This window comes from Pelophylax lessonae (assembly GCF_965119305.1).
Source record: "Pelophylax lessonae genome assembly, chromosome: 8".
Lineage (NCBI taxonomy): Eukaryota > Metazoa > Chordata > Amphibia > Anura > Ranidae > Pelophylax > Pelophylax lessonae.
In genome coordinates this window covers 145,862,772-145,880,681 of record NC_138775.1, presented here as the reverse complement: position 1 = coordinate 145,880,681, position 17,910 = coordinate 145,862,772, and the positions used below count along the sequence as shown (strand labels likewise).

At 45.5% G+C, this 17,910-nt stretch overlaps 1 protein-coding gene across 1 annotated transcript in view; it reads right to left on the bottom strand.

The window, feature by feature from the left end:
- Positions 1–17,910, bottom strand: part of ATF6 (activating transcription factor 6) — a 222,536-nt gene that overhangs the window by 133,911 nt on the left and 70,715 nt on the right. Inside the window, exon 8 of the mRNA XM_082265424.1 lies at positions 2,822–3,007. Coding sequence (XP_082121550.1) covers positions 2,822–3,007 — 186 coding nt within the window. The remainder of the gene's footprint in view (positions 1–2,821; positions 3,008–17,910) is intronic.

Below are 17,910 nucleotides of genomic sequence, written 5' to 3'. Positions count from 1 at the left end.
AAAAACGTTAACTCATTACTTTATAAGACAATGTTGATCAACGTTTTTCAATAGCCCAACTCCGAACAGGTCATGTAACCCTCTCTAAAGATTCCTTTCTATCTCCCTACAATGCAGGAAAGAAACAAAAAAAAAAATCAATTTCTATGCACCCTCTTGAAGATCGACCAAGTTGGAGACCCAGTGACTTCAGTCTGCTTTCAACTCTTATTTACAGCCACAAGGGGAAGAGTCAAGAGGGAAGAGAGATGAATAGACTGGATTACCGACATCTCAGATTGCATTACTTTTTATTTACTTTTTTTTTTTAAATCTAAATGAAAATAGTATTTGTTACCCCCATGATCATTTTTTTCTGGGTCCAAAGCAGGATTAGAATTACGTGACTTTAATATTTTATTCATATTACATAAAATTTCTGCTAATTTTTATCTCTGGCTTAAAACCCTCAGTTTTATATTATGGTCATTTTTTTTGTTAGGTCGCTGATCGGAAAATTTTATATACAATTCCAACTAAATCAAATTATTATTTTTTTCATTCCTATTCCTACTTTGGATCTAGGTGCATCAATTAATTTCAAACTTCCAATTTTAATTGATTACATCAATTTATTAAAAAAATAAACCTGAAAAGGAATGAAAAAAAAAAACAAAAAAAAACACACAGGACTCTTTTAACCACTTGCTGACCAGCCTTTTCTTGTACTTTTTATTTAAAATTAATATTTTTTTGCTAGAAAATTACTTAGAACCACCAAATATATATATATTTTTTTTTTTTTTTTTTTAGCAGAGACCCTAGGGCAGTGATGGTGAACCTTGGCATTCCAGATGTTTTGGAACTACATTTCCCATGATGCTCATGCAATCTGCAATGTAGTTGCACATCATGGGAAATGTAGTTCAAAAACATCTGGGGTGCCAAAGTTTGCCATCACTGCCCTAGGGAATAAAATGGCAAGATTTTTTTGCCACACTGTATTTGCGCAGTGGTCTTTGCATTTTTTGGGAAAAAATACACTTTAATAAAAAAAAAAAAAAAAAAAAAAACCCACTAAATTTAGCCCGATGTAAATAGATACCCAACATGTCATGCTTTAAACTTGTGCACGCTCGTGGAACGGCGACAAACTAAAGTACCTAGAAATCTCCATAGGCGACGCTTTAAAAACTTTTTTTTACAGTTACCTGTTCAGGAATTACAGAGGAGGTCTAGGGCTAGAATTATTGCTCTTGCTACAATGGATTGCAGCGCTACCTCACGTGTGGTTTGAACACCGTTTATATATGCGGGCGCATTTTACGTATGCGTTCGTTTCTGCGAGCGAGTACGGAGGGATGGGGTGCCTTACATTATTATTATTTTTTCACTGTCCCTTTTTTTATCACTTTTATTTCTATTACAAGTAATGTAAACAGCACTTGTAATAAAAATAAGCATGACAAGTCCTCTTTATTAAGAAATCTAGAAGTAAAACTGATCCCATGACATTCTGTCGCTGGGATCACTTTTATCTGACGCCGAATTGCCCACAGAAATGAATGATACCGGGATTAAGGCAGCTAGCTACTGCCATAACCCTGGTAATAAACACATTTTGACATAAATGTACTGTGGGCAGTCGTCAAGAGTTTAAAAAAGCACTGCGGCCAGTACATACAAAAGTCTGCCGGTTCACATATCATGCGTCTAATTTGCATATATGTGAACAGAGCCTAAGACCTTGTTTAGACTTGCGGGCGGGGGTGGCGGGTGTGTGTAAAAAAAAAAAAAAAAAAAATGCGCAGTTAAGCTGTGTTTTTGCCACCTACCCAACCGCTGCAATTGGCAGCAGAGAAGGATGTTTACATGCCACAGGCACGATGCTTTGCCAGCACAGCTACATTGACCCGGCATGTACTGAACGATACACATGCAAGTCAAGGGGAGAGTTCTGCAAAAGCCCCTACAGTGCGATTGTCAGCAAATATAGAGTTAAACCAGGCGGTGATAAGGCATTGCATTGGTTCCTCCTGTCAGTAGCCTCTGGAGCGTGGTCCAGAAGCAGATTGGGATTCAGAGGCAAGGGAGATTAGACACACAACTAAATCTACCCTTGTTTGTTTACTACAGAGTTTCTTCTGAGCTAACTGCATATGCATGCAAGTGGTTAGTAATAGCACCTTAGTTGACAGTTTTTGCTCCGGGGCTTTGTTTACTAGCTTGTCTATGTGGACCAAATTGTTCTTTTCTGCCATTTCTAACTAGGGGAAGAGTGAACTGAATAAATGGTAACAAAGGAGCCTAGATCTCCTGTTATCACTGCATCTACAAGCAGTGCATTTGCATGTTTTCAAAGTCACAGATGCAACACCATGTTTATGGAACACAAACATATGAAGAGTAAAGGCACATATTTTACTTTCCTTTTTGATTTACAGTAAGTGGGTGCTAAAAGGCAAGTATGCAGATCACCACAAAGTGCCCAACAGAGATTTCTGTGCCATGATGAGGTCTACGAAGAGCATTCCCTTTCACCCAGGACACAAAAGGAAGAGACTAGAAAATGCTGGATGTCACCCAATCTGGAAGCTATGAGGCTTTTAATAGTTGAATTGAGAGGAGACAGTGTAGCTGCATTTTCATCAGGAGAGCAAAGAGAACCAACTTAAAAGTAGATTAGAGAAGTTGGAGTTAGGCTTTAATTGTGCAAAATAACTGCACACATTAAGGTATCTACACCTAAGATACACCACATCACTTTCACCATTTCTATTGGCAAGAAGCTCCAGTACATTTACATTTCATATCATGTCTAAGGTTGACAAAAATTCATTACCTCTGATACAACTTCTTCCAACAGTTTTTGCAAAGAGCCATTTTCTGTCTTGAGCCGCTCATTCTCAGATAAGGCTGCTCTCAGACGCATTTCCAAACCCTGCATGTATTCCTTCTTTTTTCTTCTAGACTGGAAAGCAGATTCACGATTTTTGATCATCCTTTGTTGCCTCCGCATAACATTCATCTGTTAAAAAATAAGTTTTGGATAATAACATTATTATTCACTTCCAATAACGGTTTGAAGTTTTCCAAGAAAAAAATAACATTGCCAATATGGAAATCCAGTGTAGTTACAGTCTCACTGTAATAAGGAATTAGGCTCCATGTACACGGGACGTTGTTAAAAGTCCCTTTGAATGCTGGAATTTTTAGGACGTTTGAAACGTCCGTTCGGTCGCGTTTGTACCCGCGTTTAGCGGCGTTTGCGTTTAGAAGTGTTCCTAGAGGTCAAAAAAATTATTCCCCTTTAAAATGAAAAAACGCGAACGCTAAACGCGGGTCATCGCGTTCGGACGCGTTTGTGCGTTTGAAACGCCGGGAAACACACGTTCGAACGCAAATAATTGCGTTCTAAAAAAAGTCCCTGAACGCAACTGCCTGCAAATGACTGTAAACGACCTGGTGTACATGGACAGATAAGATAAAATGTAGATGGGTTCAGGGGCTTCTGAAAAAAACGCCCAACTGCTCCTAAACGACCATTTCCAGCGTCCCGTGTACATGGACCCTAAGGCAACCAAAATAAGCTCACAGGAACTTAGGACTCACAAGCATAGCTCGTATGTCTCCACAGTCATTAAGATATGTAAGCAAGATCATGAATAGACCGCAAAAGCCAATTTTTTGCTTAAATAACATTGTCCTGATCTTTTACAATGTTCTAAATTGTATATTGTGATTAGAAAACCTATTAAAAAGGAAACTAAGGTGTTTGGTCCTTGTTTAACTAATACATTATTCAACTTTTATATTTGATCTATTATATACAGTACATACATGTTTTGCTTTACCAATAAAGAGTTATTGCATTGAAAAGGGATTAACAGACCACTGTGGGTTAGCTAAAAGGGGTTGTAAAGTCAGAAGGTTTTTTTATATTGATAAATTCTGTGCATGAAGAATGCTTACCTGAGCTCCATCTCAATTCAATGATGTCCATGGCTGTCTCAGCCGTCCGGGACACCCCTCCCCATTGGCTAAGACACAGCAGCAGCACCACTGGCTACCGCTGCTGTCAAAGTCAGTTAGCCAATGAGGAGAGAGAGGGGGGTGGGGCCGAACCGCAGCTTTGTGTCTGAATAGATACACCACGGAGCTGTGCCTCGGCTTGGGTGCCCCAGCTGCTTGCTGTGGGGGCACTCAAAGGGAGGGAGGGGCCAGGAGAGCCAAAGAGGGACTGGAGAAGAGGAGGATCCAGACTGCTCTGTGCAAAGCCAACTGCACAGAGGAGGGAAATATAATTTTGTTTGTTATTTTTATTGAAAAAAAAAAAAAAAAAAAAAAAAACTTTACAATCCATCAAATAGAGATAGCTCAACAAAGTTGCTTACTCGGTGGCAGAATCTGAGTGAATGCACCCTGCCTGTGATTACATGCGAAGACTACAGTAGGGGTTCCCGCTATTAGCCACAGAGGTAGCCCCATTAAAAGCAAAGGGAGGCTGCTGGCTCCCACAGCTAATGGCTTCCACTCGCATATAATCTCTAGTAGCATTCACATGTGAGTAAACAGTCTTGGATGCAGGCAGTCTGCGTCCAAGGCCGATTATTCGCATGTGATTACTGTATGAGTGATTATAAACCTTGTAACAGTAATGAATCACATGACAACGGGGAGGAAAAATGGCTAATCAGGCCAAATTTGGATATTTTAACTTAGGGGGTGTACTCACTTTTGTTGCCAGCTGTTTAGACATTCATGGCTGTGTTTTGAGTTATTTTGGGGGGGACAGCAAATTTACACTGCTATACAAGCTGTACAGTCACTACTTTACATTGTAGCAAAGTGTCATTTCTTCAGTGTTGTCACATGAAAAGATATAATAAAAATATTTACAAAAATTTGAGGGGTGTACTCTTTTGTGAGATACTGTGTAATTATATATATATATATATATATATATATTTTACACACACACACACACACACGTATATAATATATATATATATATATATATATATATATATACACACACACACATAAATACATACACATATATATTTCCACATTTTGTCATGTTACAACAAAAAAAAGGTAAATGTAATTTATTGGGATTGACCAGGGATATGCAAACTGTGGTCCTCCAGCTGTTGCAAAACTACAAGTCCCATCATGCCTCTGCCTCTGGGTGTCATGCTTGTGGCTCTCAGAGTCTTGCTATGCCTCATGGGACTTGTAGTTCTGCAACAGCTGGAGGGCCCCAGTTTGCATATCCCTATGATAGACCAACACAGCGTGGCACATAATTGCGAAGCGCAAGGAAAATGATCAATGGTTTTCAAAATTTTTTTACAAATAAATGTGAAAAGTGTGGCGTGCATTTTTATAATTTGGCATGAGTGCTGCCAGCATTACTACAGAGGTTGAAGGGGTGGGGGTCAGCCTATCAGTGCTCAACCCATACGCCACACACTGCATCAAATTGGTCTGCATGGCAGTCATCTCAGAAGGAAGCCTCTTCTAAAGAAGATGCACAAGAAAGCCGCAAACAGTTTGCTGAAGACACGCAGACTAAGGACATGGATTACTGGAACCATGTCCTGTGGTCTGATGACAACCAGGGGAGGAGTGCAGACAAATTTGTCTTGCCCACAGTCAAGTATGGTGGTGGGAGTGTCACGGTCTGGGGCTGTATGCACTGGGGAGCTAAAGTTCATTGAAGGAACCATGAATGCCAACATGTACTGTGACATACAAAAGCACAGCATGATCCCCTCCCTTCGGAGATTGAGCCACAGGGTAGTATTCCAACCTAACGACCCCAAACACACCTCCAAGATGACACCAATGCCTTGCTAAAGAAGCTAAGGGTAAAATGAGTGATGGACTGGCCAAGCATGTCTCCAGACCTAAACCCTACTGAGCATCTGTGGGACCTCCTCAAACAGAGGGTGGAGAAGTGCAAAGTCTCTATCATCCACCAGCTCCGTGATGTTGTCATGGAAGAGTGGAAGAGAACTCCAGTGGCAACTTGTGAAGCTCTGGTGAACTCCATGCCCAAGAGGGTTAAGGCCGTGCTAGAAAATAATGGTGGCCACACAAAATATTGACACTTTGGGCCCAATTTGGACATTTTAACTTAGGGGTGTACTCACTTTTGTTGCCAGCAGTTTAGACATTATTGGCTGTGTGTTAAGTTATTTCGAGGGGACAGCAAATTTACTGTTATACAAGCAGTACACGCACTACTTTACATTGTAACAAAGTTTCATTTCTTCAGTCTTGTCACATGAAAAGATATAAAATATTTACAAAAATGTGAGGGGTGAGATACTGTACATTATTATATACAGTATATATATTACCTTAGATTGTAAGCTCCTTGAGGGCAGGGACTGATGTGAATGTACAATGTATATGTAAAGCGCTACGTAAATTGACAGCGCTCTATAAGTACCTGAAATAAATAAATAATATATACATACATATACATCCACACACACACACAGCGTGTATAACCGTGTACATTTGCGGTCTCTTCAAAATAACTCAACACAGCCATTAAGGTCTAAACCGCTGGCAACAAAAGGGAGTACACCCCTAAGTGAAAATGTCCAATTGGGCCCAATTTGCTATTTTCCCTCCCTGGTGTCATGCGACTTGTTAGTGTTACAAGGTCTCAGGTGTGAATGGGGAGCAGGTGTGTTTAATTTGGTGTGATCTCTCTTCTCACTCTCTCATACTGGTCACTGGAATGTCAACATGGCACCTCATTGCAAAGAACTCTGAGGAGCTGAAAAACTCAATTTGTGACTTACTGGAAAAACCTTTTCTCTGAAGTTCATTGACTGACGCAGCTCCATATTCTTCTTGATCATTGACCATTATGCTGCCCCCTACAGGAGTAGGACACTAGGCAGGAAAAATCTTTACCACAAAGACAAAATTGTTCTTTTAAAACAGCAGCCTGCAAAACCTTGCGGCCAAAAGAAGCATCCAAGGATGCCAACACATCTACTTTGTAGGATTTTGTGAACGTGTGCACAGACGACCAAGCTGCCGCTTTGCAAACTTGCATTACTGACGCCTGATGGCAAAAAGCCCAAGAGGCACTCAGCGGCCTAGTCAAATGCGCCTTCACAGGGTAAGGAGGAACCTGAACCTACAGTGAATAAGCCTGTATCAAAAAATGCAACCTTCTGAGACCGTGTAAGCAGAGGAATCTCCCTAATGTTCTCAAAAGGAAGTTTTTGAAGACCAGACAATACCAAATTAAGATCCCACGGAGGTAGCGGGGACGGATCGCCTCGGAGCTCGGAGGAGCCATATGGCGAACCCCTTGAATAAAAGTGGGAATCAAGGCATGCATAGCTATAAAGGACATTGAAAAAACACAACCAAAGCTAAAAAAAAAAAAAAAAAAAAAAAAAAAAAAACGGAATTTTTGTAAAATCTTACCTGTAAAATTCCTTTCTCTGAGTCCTCAGACAGTCGCCGCCTCTTCATATTCGTCACTAATGGGGTTATTGACCTTTGCTCCGTAGGAGTAGCTAGGCAACAGAATATATTAATATCAAAGCTTTTAACATATCCCACCCCCAGGGGGTGGTCCCCTCAGTCAATACCTCCCTGCTTCCTGCATACTTACTCAGTTTCAGTAGAATAGCAGTAGAGTACATAAACAAACCCCAAAAGAGGGGCGGGGACTGTCGGAGGACTCAGAGAAAGGAATTTTACAGGTAAGATTTTACAAAAATTCAGTTTTCTCTTACGTCCTCCGACAGTCGCCGCCTCTTCATATTCGTCACTAATGGGGACGTCCCCATAGCAGTGTAGACATGAGGGGTGGGAAAAAAGCAGCCACGCCTAAGGCAACGCAGTACCCACATCAGAGAAAGGAACCTTACCAAAGTAAGAGAACCAACTGGGCAACAGGAAAACGTGCTCAACAGGAGCAACAACCCAGGAAAGAACAAGTAACCTAGGGGTAAAAACACCCCAACAGCCAAGGGCCCAAACAAGGGACCCTAAGGCACCGCCGCACTAAGAAGTTTACGGCCAAAGGAAGCATCTGCCGATGCCTGAACATCCACTTTGTAAAATTTTGAGAAGGTGTGAACGGACGACCAAGTCGCCGCCTTACACACCTGGGCCACAGAAGCCTGATGACGATAGGCCCAAGACGTACTCCGAGACCTGGTAGGGTGCGCCTTCACAGGAAAAGGAAGAACCTTCCCCTTCAAGGCATAGGCTTGCACAATCGTCTGTCTGATCCATTTGGCGATGGTCGCAGCCGATGCCGCCATGCCCTTCCGAGGTCCCTCAGGAAGGACAAAGAGAGAATCCGACTTGCGAAAGGATTTAGTCGATGACAGGTAAACCCTTATCGCCCTAACAACATCCAAGGAATGCAAAGCCACCTCCTTCGGATGCTTAGGCCTCGCGCAAAGCGAAGGCAAGACAATGTCCTCATTGAGGTGAAATTCCGAGATCCTCTTCGGAAGAAAAGACGGGTTAGGTCGCAAGACCACCTTATCCAAGTGAATCACCAAATACGGAGATTTGCAGGACAAGGCCGCCAGCTCCGACACCCTGCGAGCCGAAGTGATCGCCACCAAGAAGGCAACCTTCTTGGACAACAGAGACAACGAGATCTCCCTGATATTTTCAAAAGGAGCATGTTGCAACACGGACAGAACGAGGTTCAAATCCCATGGAGGCAAAGGCTCCCTCCTAGGAGGGACCAAATGTCGCACCCCTTGAACAAAGGTGCTAACCAAAGAGTTAGACGCCACAGGGCGTTGAAAGAGAACGGCCAGCGCAGAAACCTGACCCTTAATCGTGGCCAACGCCAAACGCTGGTCCACGCCCGTTTGGAGGAAAGCCAACACCCTCGACACCGAGTACGAGCGAGGGGAATACCCCCTGGACTCACACCAGGCAAAGTAAGCCTTCCAAGTACGGTAGTAAATTTTCCCCGAAGAGGCCTTCCTAGCCTTGATCAAAGTGGGAATGACCTCAGGGGAAAGACCCCTATCCTTCAGGACCTGGCTTTCAACAGCCAGGCCGTTAAAGCCAGCGACTGTGAAGCAGGATGCAATATCGGTCCCTGAGACAGGAGATCTTCTCGAAGTGGCAGACGCCACGGAGCGCCGACCGCCAGATTCACGAGGTCTGTGTACCAAGACCGGCGAGGCCAGTCCGGTGCCACCAAAAATCACCGTGTGCGGTTCCGAGGCCAACCTGCGAAGGAGCCTGGACAGCAGCTGAATCGGTGGAAAGGCATACATCAGACGATACTGATGCCAGGGTGCCACTAACGCGTCTGAGGCGTCTGCCCGAGGATCGCGCGTTCTTGCCACAAATCTTTCCACCTTGTTGTTTAGACGAGACGTGAACAGATCCACATCTGGGGACCCCCACTTCGCGCACAACATCAGGAAGACATCCGGGTGGAGGGACCATTCTCCCTGGTCCAGGGTCTGGCGGCTCAGATAATCCGCCTGCCAGTTCTCCACTCCCAGAATGTGAACTGCCGATATCGCCGGGACGTGCGTCTAGGCCCAAGACAGAATGTCGGCTACTTCCCGAGCCGCCCGGGCACTCCTGGTGCCCACTTGGTGGTTGATGTAGGCCACCGCTGTAGCATTGTCCGTCTGTACCCGCACTGGACGGCCCTGTAGCCTGTCCGTAAAACGCAGAAGATAGAGATTTATCGCTCGCAATTCCAGAATGTTGATCGGAAGGGAGGATTCCTCCACCGACCAAGTTCCCTGGGCGGACAGAACGCCCAGAACACCACCCCAGCCCGACAGGCTGGCATCCGTGGTGATCACCGTCCACGACAAGGGACGAAAAGACTTGCCCCCCGACACCGCCGGGGACTGAAGCCACCACAAAAGACCCCTTCGGGTGAGATGGCTCAACGACAGCCGCAGATCCAGAGATTGCGGACGCCCGTCCCACTTGGCCAGGACCTCCGCCTGAAGCTCCCGTGTGTGAAACTGGGCGAAGCGAATTGCCTCGAAGGCCGAAACCATCAATCCCAGACACCTCATACACGTCTGGAGGGACGAGCACTGATTGTCCCTGAGGGACCCGACTTCGCACTGAAGCGTGTGAAGCCTGTCTTCCGGCAGGAAGACCTTCGCTTGAACAGAGTCCAGGGAAGACGAACCGACGGACTCAACGTTGACTTTGGAACATTTATCGTCCAGCCGAATTCCTGCAGAGTCTGCATCGTGATGGACAGGTCGTTCACCAGGCCCTGACTGGTCGCGGACCGAATCAGGATATCGTCCAGATACCCCAGGACAGAAATGCCCTGGGCTCTCAACAAAGCCAGAACCGGCGCAAGCACCTTGGTGAAAACCCACGGAGCCGAAGCGAGACCAAAGGGTAACGCCACGAATTGGTAATGATCCTCCGCAATGGCAAATCGAAGGTACCTCTGGTGACCCTCGAAAATGGGGATGTGAAGGTATGCATCCTTCAAGTCGATGGAGGCCATGAACTCCCCCAGAACCAGGGCAGCCACCACCGATCGCAGGGATTCCATGCGAAACTTGCGAACCCGCACAAAGCGGTTCAGAGCTTTCAAGTCCACAGAGAACAGATTGGAATAGAACCCCCGAAATCTGTCCCGATGAGGCACCGGAACCACCACTCCCTGAACCCGCAGGTCCCACACCGCCAGGTGCAGATCCTGCAAGCGCTCCGGAGTCAGCTGAAGGTTGGAGGGGAAAAACCTGCCCGCCGGCCGAGAGAGAAACTCGATCTTGTATCCAGATCGAACGATTTCCTGAACCCACCTGTCCCGAACGCGGTCCAGCCAGGGTTGAAGAAAACCGAGCAAACATCCCCCCACCCCAGAAACGGGTGAGGGCGCCCCTTCAGGCCGCATCGTTATGGGCAGCGGATCCGGACTGGCCGGACTTCTGCTTACCCGCCCACGGCTTCTTCTGGGAGCCTTGGCCTTTGAAGGACTTGCCCTTATAGTGCGACCGAAAGGCACGAAAGGACCCCTGAGAGGGCCTAAACGAAGCATTCTTCTTACCACGAACAAACTTATTCTTGTGAGATTGGGGCAAGAGAGTGCTCTTACCCCCAGAAATACCCTTTATCAGAGTATCCAAAGATTCGCCAAAAAGGCGAGATCCCGCGTAGGGCAAATTAGCCAAAGTCTTGCGAGAAGATTGGTCAACAGACCAACATTTCAACCATATCAGGCGACGGTTCAATACCGCCACACTAGAAAGACGCGCAGCCAAAGGAACTAAATCCAAGTCCGCATCACACAAATACATGACACCCTGATGAATCTGATCCACCATAGCCAAAGTAGTCGGCGGGGCAGAGTCAGTCACCAGGGTGCGCCGGAGCACCTGCGTCCAATCCGCAATAGCCTGGGCTGCCATAATGGAAGCAAAAATAGGCTTCAGCATAGAGCCAGCAATCAGTAGCTGGTGTAAAGGGATAACGCAGCTTGAACCTACTCGGCACAGCAAAAGGCTTCTTTAAATTGCGCCATTGCTCATCAACCGTGCGCCATAGAGCAAGGAAAAACCTGCAATGTTTTGCGCTTTCTTTGCGTCCCATAAGAGGACATCAAAGCAGGAGGACATGGTTCATCCTGCAAATGCAGCGTTTGCTTGATAGAAGCAACCAACTCATCCATGAGTGCAAGCTCTTCAGACGAGCCAGGGGGAGAATTATCAACCCCTTCCACCTCAGCCTCCCCGTCAGACCCCACAAGGTCTAGGGATGAGTGAGACCCTGGGAAGGGCACTCCAGCCATTGCAGCCCCATCGCCCTCTGAATCAGAGGAAATAGACACCCTGGGCCGTTTTGTGGATCGATCAGCCACCAGCATCTGCACCTGAGCAGCTAAGTTTGCCACAATAGTGGCCAGATCAGCCCCCTCGGGGGAAGCAGCAGCCCCTTGGCCCCCCACCAAGGTGGGAGGAAACTTGCAATCCTGAGAATCCATGCCCCAGCAAAATAATTAATAAAGGGTACTGCCCCTTTAAGATCGCGGCGAGCGCTGCCCACCGCACCCACTGAACACACTGACCCCCACAGGGACAAGAAACTGGGCAAGGAATACAGGAAAAAAGGAGATATAAAACCTGGAGAGATCACACAGGCTGCTGCACCGATCGCTGTCCCAGAGGAAAAGGAAGTGATGCAAGACTGACCGCCCCTATGAAGCCTAAGCAAGGCTACACAAACATGGCCGCTGGCTGAGGAATCTTAGGGCAAATAGAACATGGCGCCGACATGTGGCCTGATCGATCGCCGCTCAAAATGGCGGCGTTTGGCACCAAAAACGCCGTGCAGTACCTCACAGGACCTGCCACCATGATTTTGCCCCAAAAAAATGATCCGCAGCGATCGCCGCACAGCATGCCTAAAATCTGACTGCTTCACTAGGACACCCAGCAGAGCGGGATAGCCCCCCCCCCTACACAGCCCACACACAGGCAGCAAGTCCACACAGGAACCGACAGGGAGCACAGCAGCCACACAGACATGCAGGGTCACACAGTCCCAGACTGACACCCAAATAGACAGGTCCCCACATAGAGTTACACTTACCAGTCCAGATGGCGTGGGGAGCCTGCTCCAGCGACCAAACCACTGCACTGAGGACAGGGAGTGTCGCAAGCATGACGCAGTGGAGTTGCGGTGCGAAACCGCAATGGCGTCCAGTGAGGTAGCCACCTCACCGATCGCATCCCTGCAGCGAACAGGGATGGGTCGTTCAATGTGCCAGGGCAAAACCTAAGCTGAACGCTCGATGGCAGGCTGGGAAGCCCCTGGCCCTGAGCCCTGGGATCCAGGGTGGCCAGACTCAGACCCAGCGCCGCACGATCATCTTCATCAGAAGAAACTAACGCTGAAAATAAACAGCTAGTAAAAGAAAGAGAAAAAACTTCAAATAAAATCAAAAAGAGAAAAGTAGCTGAGACTAAGAGCCCCAGCACAGGAACGGCCTGCATACTCCTGAGCTAGGCATATGAAACTGGGTTGGTAGGGAGGTATTGACTGAGGGGACCACCCCCTGGGGGTGGGATATGTTAAAAGCTTTGATATTAATATATTCTGTTGCCTAGCTACTCCTATGGAGCAAAGGTCAATAACCCCATTAGTGACGAATATGAAGAGGCGGCGACTGTCGGAGGACGTAAGAGAAAAAAAGGTTACTTTTAACAAAGGTTCCCTTTAATATAAAAAAGCAAGCTAAGACCGAAATCCCAGCTGGGAACTAGGTCCTACTCCTAAACTAGGCAGAAACAAACTGAAGCCTATAGCAGAGTGTGTGGGTGTATGCCTGCAGGGCTTGCCCTATAGGCGTGGTAAAGATTTTTCTTGCCTAGTGTCCTACTCCTGTAGGGGGCAGCATAACTCAACAGTCAAGAAGAATATGGAGCTGCGTCTGTCAATGAATGATAGAGAAAAAATAATTGTTGTTCTATATAAAAATGGCCCCTAGACTATAAGAAGATTGCCAAAATCCTGAAACTGAGCTGCAGCACGGTGGCCAAGACCATACAGCAGTTTACCAGTACAGGTTCCACTCAGAACAGGCCTCACCATGGTCGACCAAAGAGGTTGAGAGCATGTGCTCAGCATCATATCCAAAAGGTTGTCTTTGGGAAATAGACGTATGAGCGCTGTTAGCATTGCTGCAGAGTTTGAAGGGGTGGGGGGGTCAGCCTGTCAGTGCTCAGACCAAACGCTGCACACTACATCCAATTGGTCTGCATGGCTGTCATCCCAGAAGGAAGCCTCTTCTAAAGATGACGCACAAGAAAGCCTGCAAACAGTTTGCTGAAGACAAGCAGACTAAGGACATGGATTACTAGAACCATGCCCTGTGGTCTGATGACCAAGACAAACTTATTTGGTTCAGATGGTGTCAAGCGTGTGGCGGCAACCAGGTGAGGAGTACAAAGACAAGTGTGTCTTGCCTCAGTCAAGCATGGGGGTGTCCCACCTGTCCACCAGATCCGTACAAACCGGGGAATCGTCCACAGGCACTATAGTAGATTTGTTCAACCTGGAAACAGGATGATCCACCTTAGGCTGTACCGACCAATGATTGGAAACCCCCTCAGCAAAGGGATAACTGCGTTTAAAGCACTTAGGCACTACTAGCACGTGCTTGATGCGCTGCCATTGGTTATTAACAACAACATGAAAATTCTCGGGACAAGGAAATAAACCTTGCTCGAATTTTTGGGTTTTGCAGGAGCCAAGACACCCGTGTCCCTGCCGGCAAGGGCTCATCTGCATTTTTAAAGTTTCCCTTACTGAAACAATCAGGGCTTCCACCAAAGCGCATTCCCGCGCTGCAGCTGAAGAAGACAGGTCCTCTTCAACATCCGACTGCGAGGACAGCGACCCCTCAGGCAGGGGGGCGTCCGTGGTGACCAAATCAGCCGCTGAATCAGAGGACCCCACCAATGATGGAGAAAGCAGCGGCTGTTTACAGCTAGTAATCCTTTTCATTACAAAATCAACCTTGGTCGCCAGGCTTTCCAGAGCTGATATAATCGCGGCCAGCGACTGCGATCCGGAAGGTCAAGGCTTCGCAATAAGGGGGTCTGAGGGTGAATTCACTGCCTGGGACTCCATATTCAATGTAACAGGAAAAAAAAAAAAAAAAAAAAAAGGAGTACTGTCACTTTAAAAACACCAATCGCGGTTCTCATCGCCGATTGTTGCAGTATGCGGAGCCCCCCTTAAATATATACCGACAGCAGGGTGTGCAGGGATATGCCCACAAAGACCCCAGTACTTTACCTCCAGAGGAAACCTCCTGAATTGGACCGTGCAGCAGGAAGAGGGAGTTACAGGATGCGACATCAGCCTGGTATGTGAAAGCTCCACAGGGCTACACAAAAATGGCTGCTAATGCAAATCAATAGGAAGCACAGGGAAAAATGGCTGCCCCATACAAGTCAATGGGAAAAATATTTTACATTGTCCACACTTAAGATGGCAGTGCCCACGGTGTGCCATGCAGTCAGGGACCCCCAATATGAAGGCCTCAAGGATCTACAACCAAACCCAGCAGGAAAAAAAAAAAAAAAAAAAAAAAAAAAAAAAAAAAAAAAAAAAAAAAAAAAAAAAAAAAAAAAAAAAAAAAAAGGTACTACAGTATTGCCGCCACCCCCCACCAGGACGCCAGGCGCCCCAGCAATAGCGTCCCCCGGGGGGCGGGGGACAGGGCACAGGGCCAGATACCTGACAGGCCAGGGGGTCTTTTAGGAAGTCCAGGTCCTATTATTCCTAGGAGAGGGCCCACATCCCCCCTCCCCCCAAGACCACCCAGGGGGGCTACATTTACTCACGATACCATATCATGGACCGTTTGGGCTCCGCTCCAGGTAGAATCACCTCCCACCCGGTGTGGGAGTGCTGCCAGCCGAGGGGTATGCTGCAACACAGGGCATTCCAGGTAGTCATGTCCCAGAACGACATCCACTCGCAGGCTCGTCCCCATCCGCAAAGGGGCACCGTGGTGGCGAGGCCTAGTGCGGGACTATAACCTGCTCACGCTCGTAGGCCAGGCTGGGGAGACCTTAAGGATCTAGATTATCCAGTGCAAAACCCCAGCCAGCATTGCTTTTAGATCAGCACGAGGATCCCCCTGAACACTAACTAGCAAAGTGAGTAAAGAGAAATAAAACAAAATATTCTGAAAAGAATAAAAAAAACTGAGACTGAAGTCCCAGCAGGAAACCTAGGTCCTACTCCCTCTCTAGGCAGAAACAAAATGGTTTGCTGGAGCAGAGGGTGTAGGCTATGCTTGTGGGGACAGCCCTGTGGGCGTGGAGAATACATTTTTTCCTGCCTTGAACTACTCCTGCAGGGGGCAGCATAACCCAAGGGATAAGTAGTAAGAAGGCTGCCTCTGTCAAGGAACGAGATAGATAGAGATATATTATATATATATATATATATATATATATATATATATATATATATATATATATATATATATATATATATATATATATATATATATAAAAAAGAGTGATAGATTTTGGAAGGGTATACTGAGCACTACAATCTGTTATCTGGAAAACGCTTCCAAACGAAAACGCGGCAAAATGGACGTTTTTAAAATGAGTTTACTAGCTGTCAAGTTCAAGCATTCAGAAGAGGTTTTAAAACATCCCGTGTACATGAAGCCTAAAGGTGAATTAAATTCCTTTAGTGCCTTACCTGCATTCAATTAGCCCCAGAACCTGTGTAATTAATTAATTAGTTTGGGTTTAAGGCAGTATTGTCCAAACGATGGCACTCCAGCTGTTCAGGAACTACAATTCCCATGAGGCATTGGAAGCATTGTAAATCTCTGACATTCACAGACATAACTAGGCATGATGGGAATTGTAGTTCCTGAACAGCTGGAGGGCCATAGTTTGGACATAACTGGTTTAAGGGATGAGGTGGTAACCCTACTTCTGGTCCCTCTCACTTGCTGAGAAAGCTGCTTTCTCTGGGGCACTCATGCATGCTTGCTCACGAGCCATCCCTGTGGCACAGTCTCGCTCCCTTTTCACTGGCTGTGATTGGACGCACTGGGAGCCAACTGTGTCTCAGCAAATGAGGAGAGACCCAGGAGAGCAGCGGCTCTCAATCACATCACTGGATCGAGATTGGGCTCAGGTTAGTGTTCGGGGGGGAGCTGCACACTGAAGGTTTTTTACCTTCATGCATAGAATACGACAGTTAAAAAAAAAAAAAAAAAAAAAAAAACTTTCAGCCTTTACAACCGTTGTAAGCCAGCTGTATGCTGTAATTAAATGTATGCATTAATTAAAGGTCTGTTTTAAATTTACTAACATGATATCTCCACGCTCTGCTTTGGACAAAAGCACACAAGCAAATATTATCCATACTTTGTGCTTAACTTCATATTCAAAGTAAAAACAACGCATCCTTGTTAGTTCATTGAATTGGCACAATATTGTTACTTCAGTGCCAGCCATTTTTAGTTTTGCGCTGAGAAAGTTTTGATGGCTTTTCCATTTTTCTGGCTCACAGCAAAGATAAACAGTAATGCAGGTTTTGCAAATGGAACAAATTATCAAACCAAATCAAAATGCCACATCATAAAACAATGAGCACCAGGATCCAACTAAATATGTTCTGTAACTGTAAAACTTGAAAGCAAACCAGACTAAACCAACTGAATCAGAAAAGCGATTTGAACAACTTTGAAGAACATTCTGGGGAAAAAAACAAAAACAACCACACACATACATGCACATTTTTATTATATTATTTATATATATATATATATATATATATATATATATATATATATATATATATATATATATATATATATATATATATATATATATATATATATATACACACACACATACATACATACATACATATAGTGCCTTGCGAAAGTATTCGGCCCCCTTGAACTTTTCAACGTTTTGCCACATTTCAGGCTTCAAACAAAGATATAAATCTGTAATTTTTTTGTGAAGAACGAACAAGTGAACAAGTGGGACACAATCATGAAGTGGAACAAAATTTATTGGATATTTTAACAAATAAAAAAAACTGAAAAAATTGGGCGTGCAAAATGATTCAGCCCCCTTAAGTTAATACTTTGTAGCAACACCTTTTGCTGCGATTACAGCTGTAAGTCGCTTGGGGTATGTCTCTATCAGTTTTGCACATCGAGAGACTGAAATTTTTGCCCATTCCTCCTTGCAAAACATCTTGAGCTCAGTGAGGTTGGATGGAGAGCGTTTGTGAACCGCAGTTTTCAGTTCTTTCCACAGATTCTCGATTGGATTCAGGTCTGGACTTTGACTTGGCCATTCTAACACCTGGATATGTTTATTTGTGAACCATTCCATTGTAGATTTTGCTTTATGTTTTGGATCA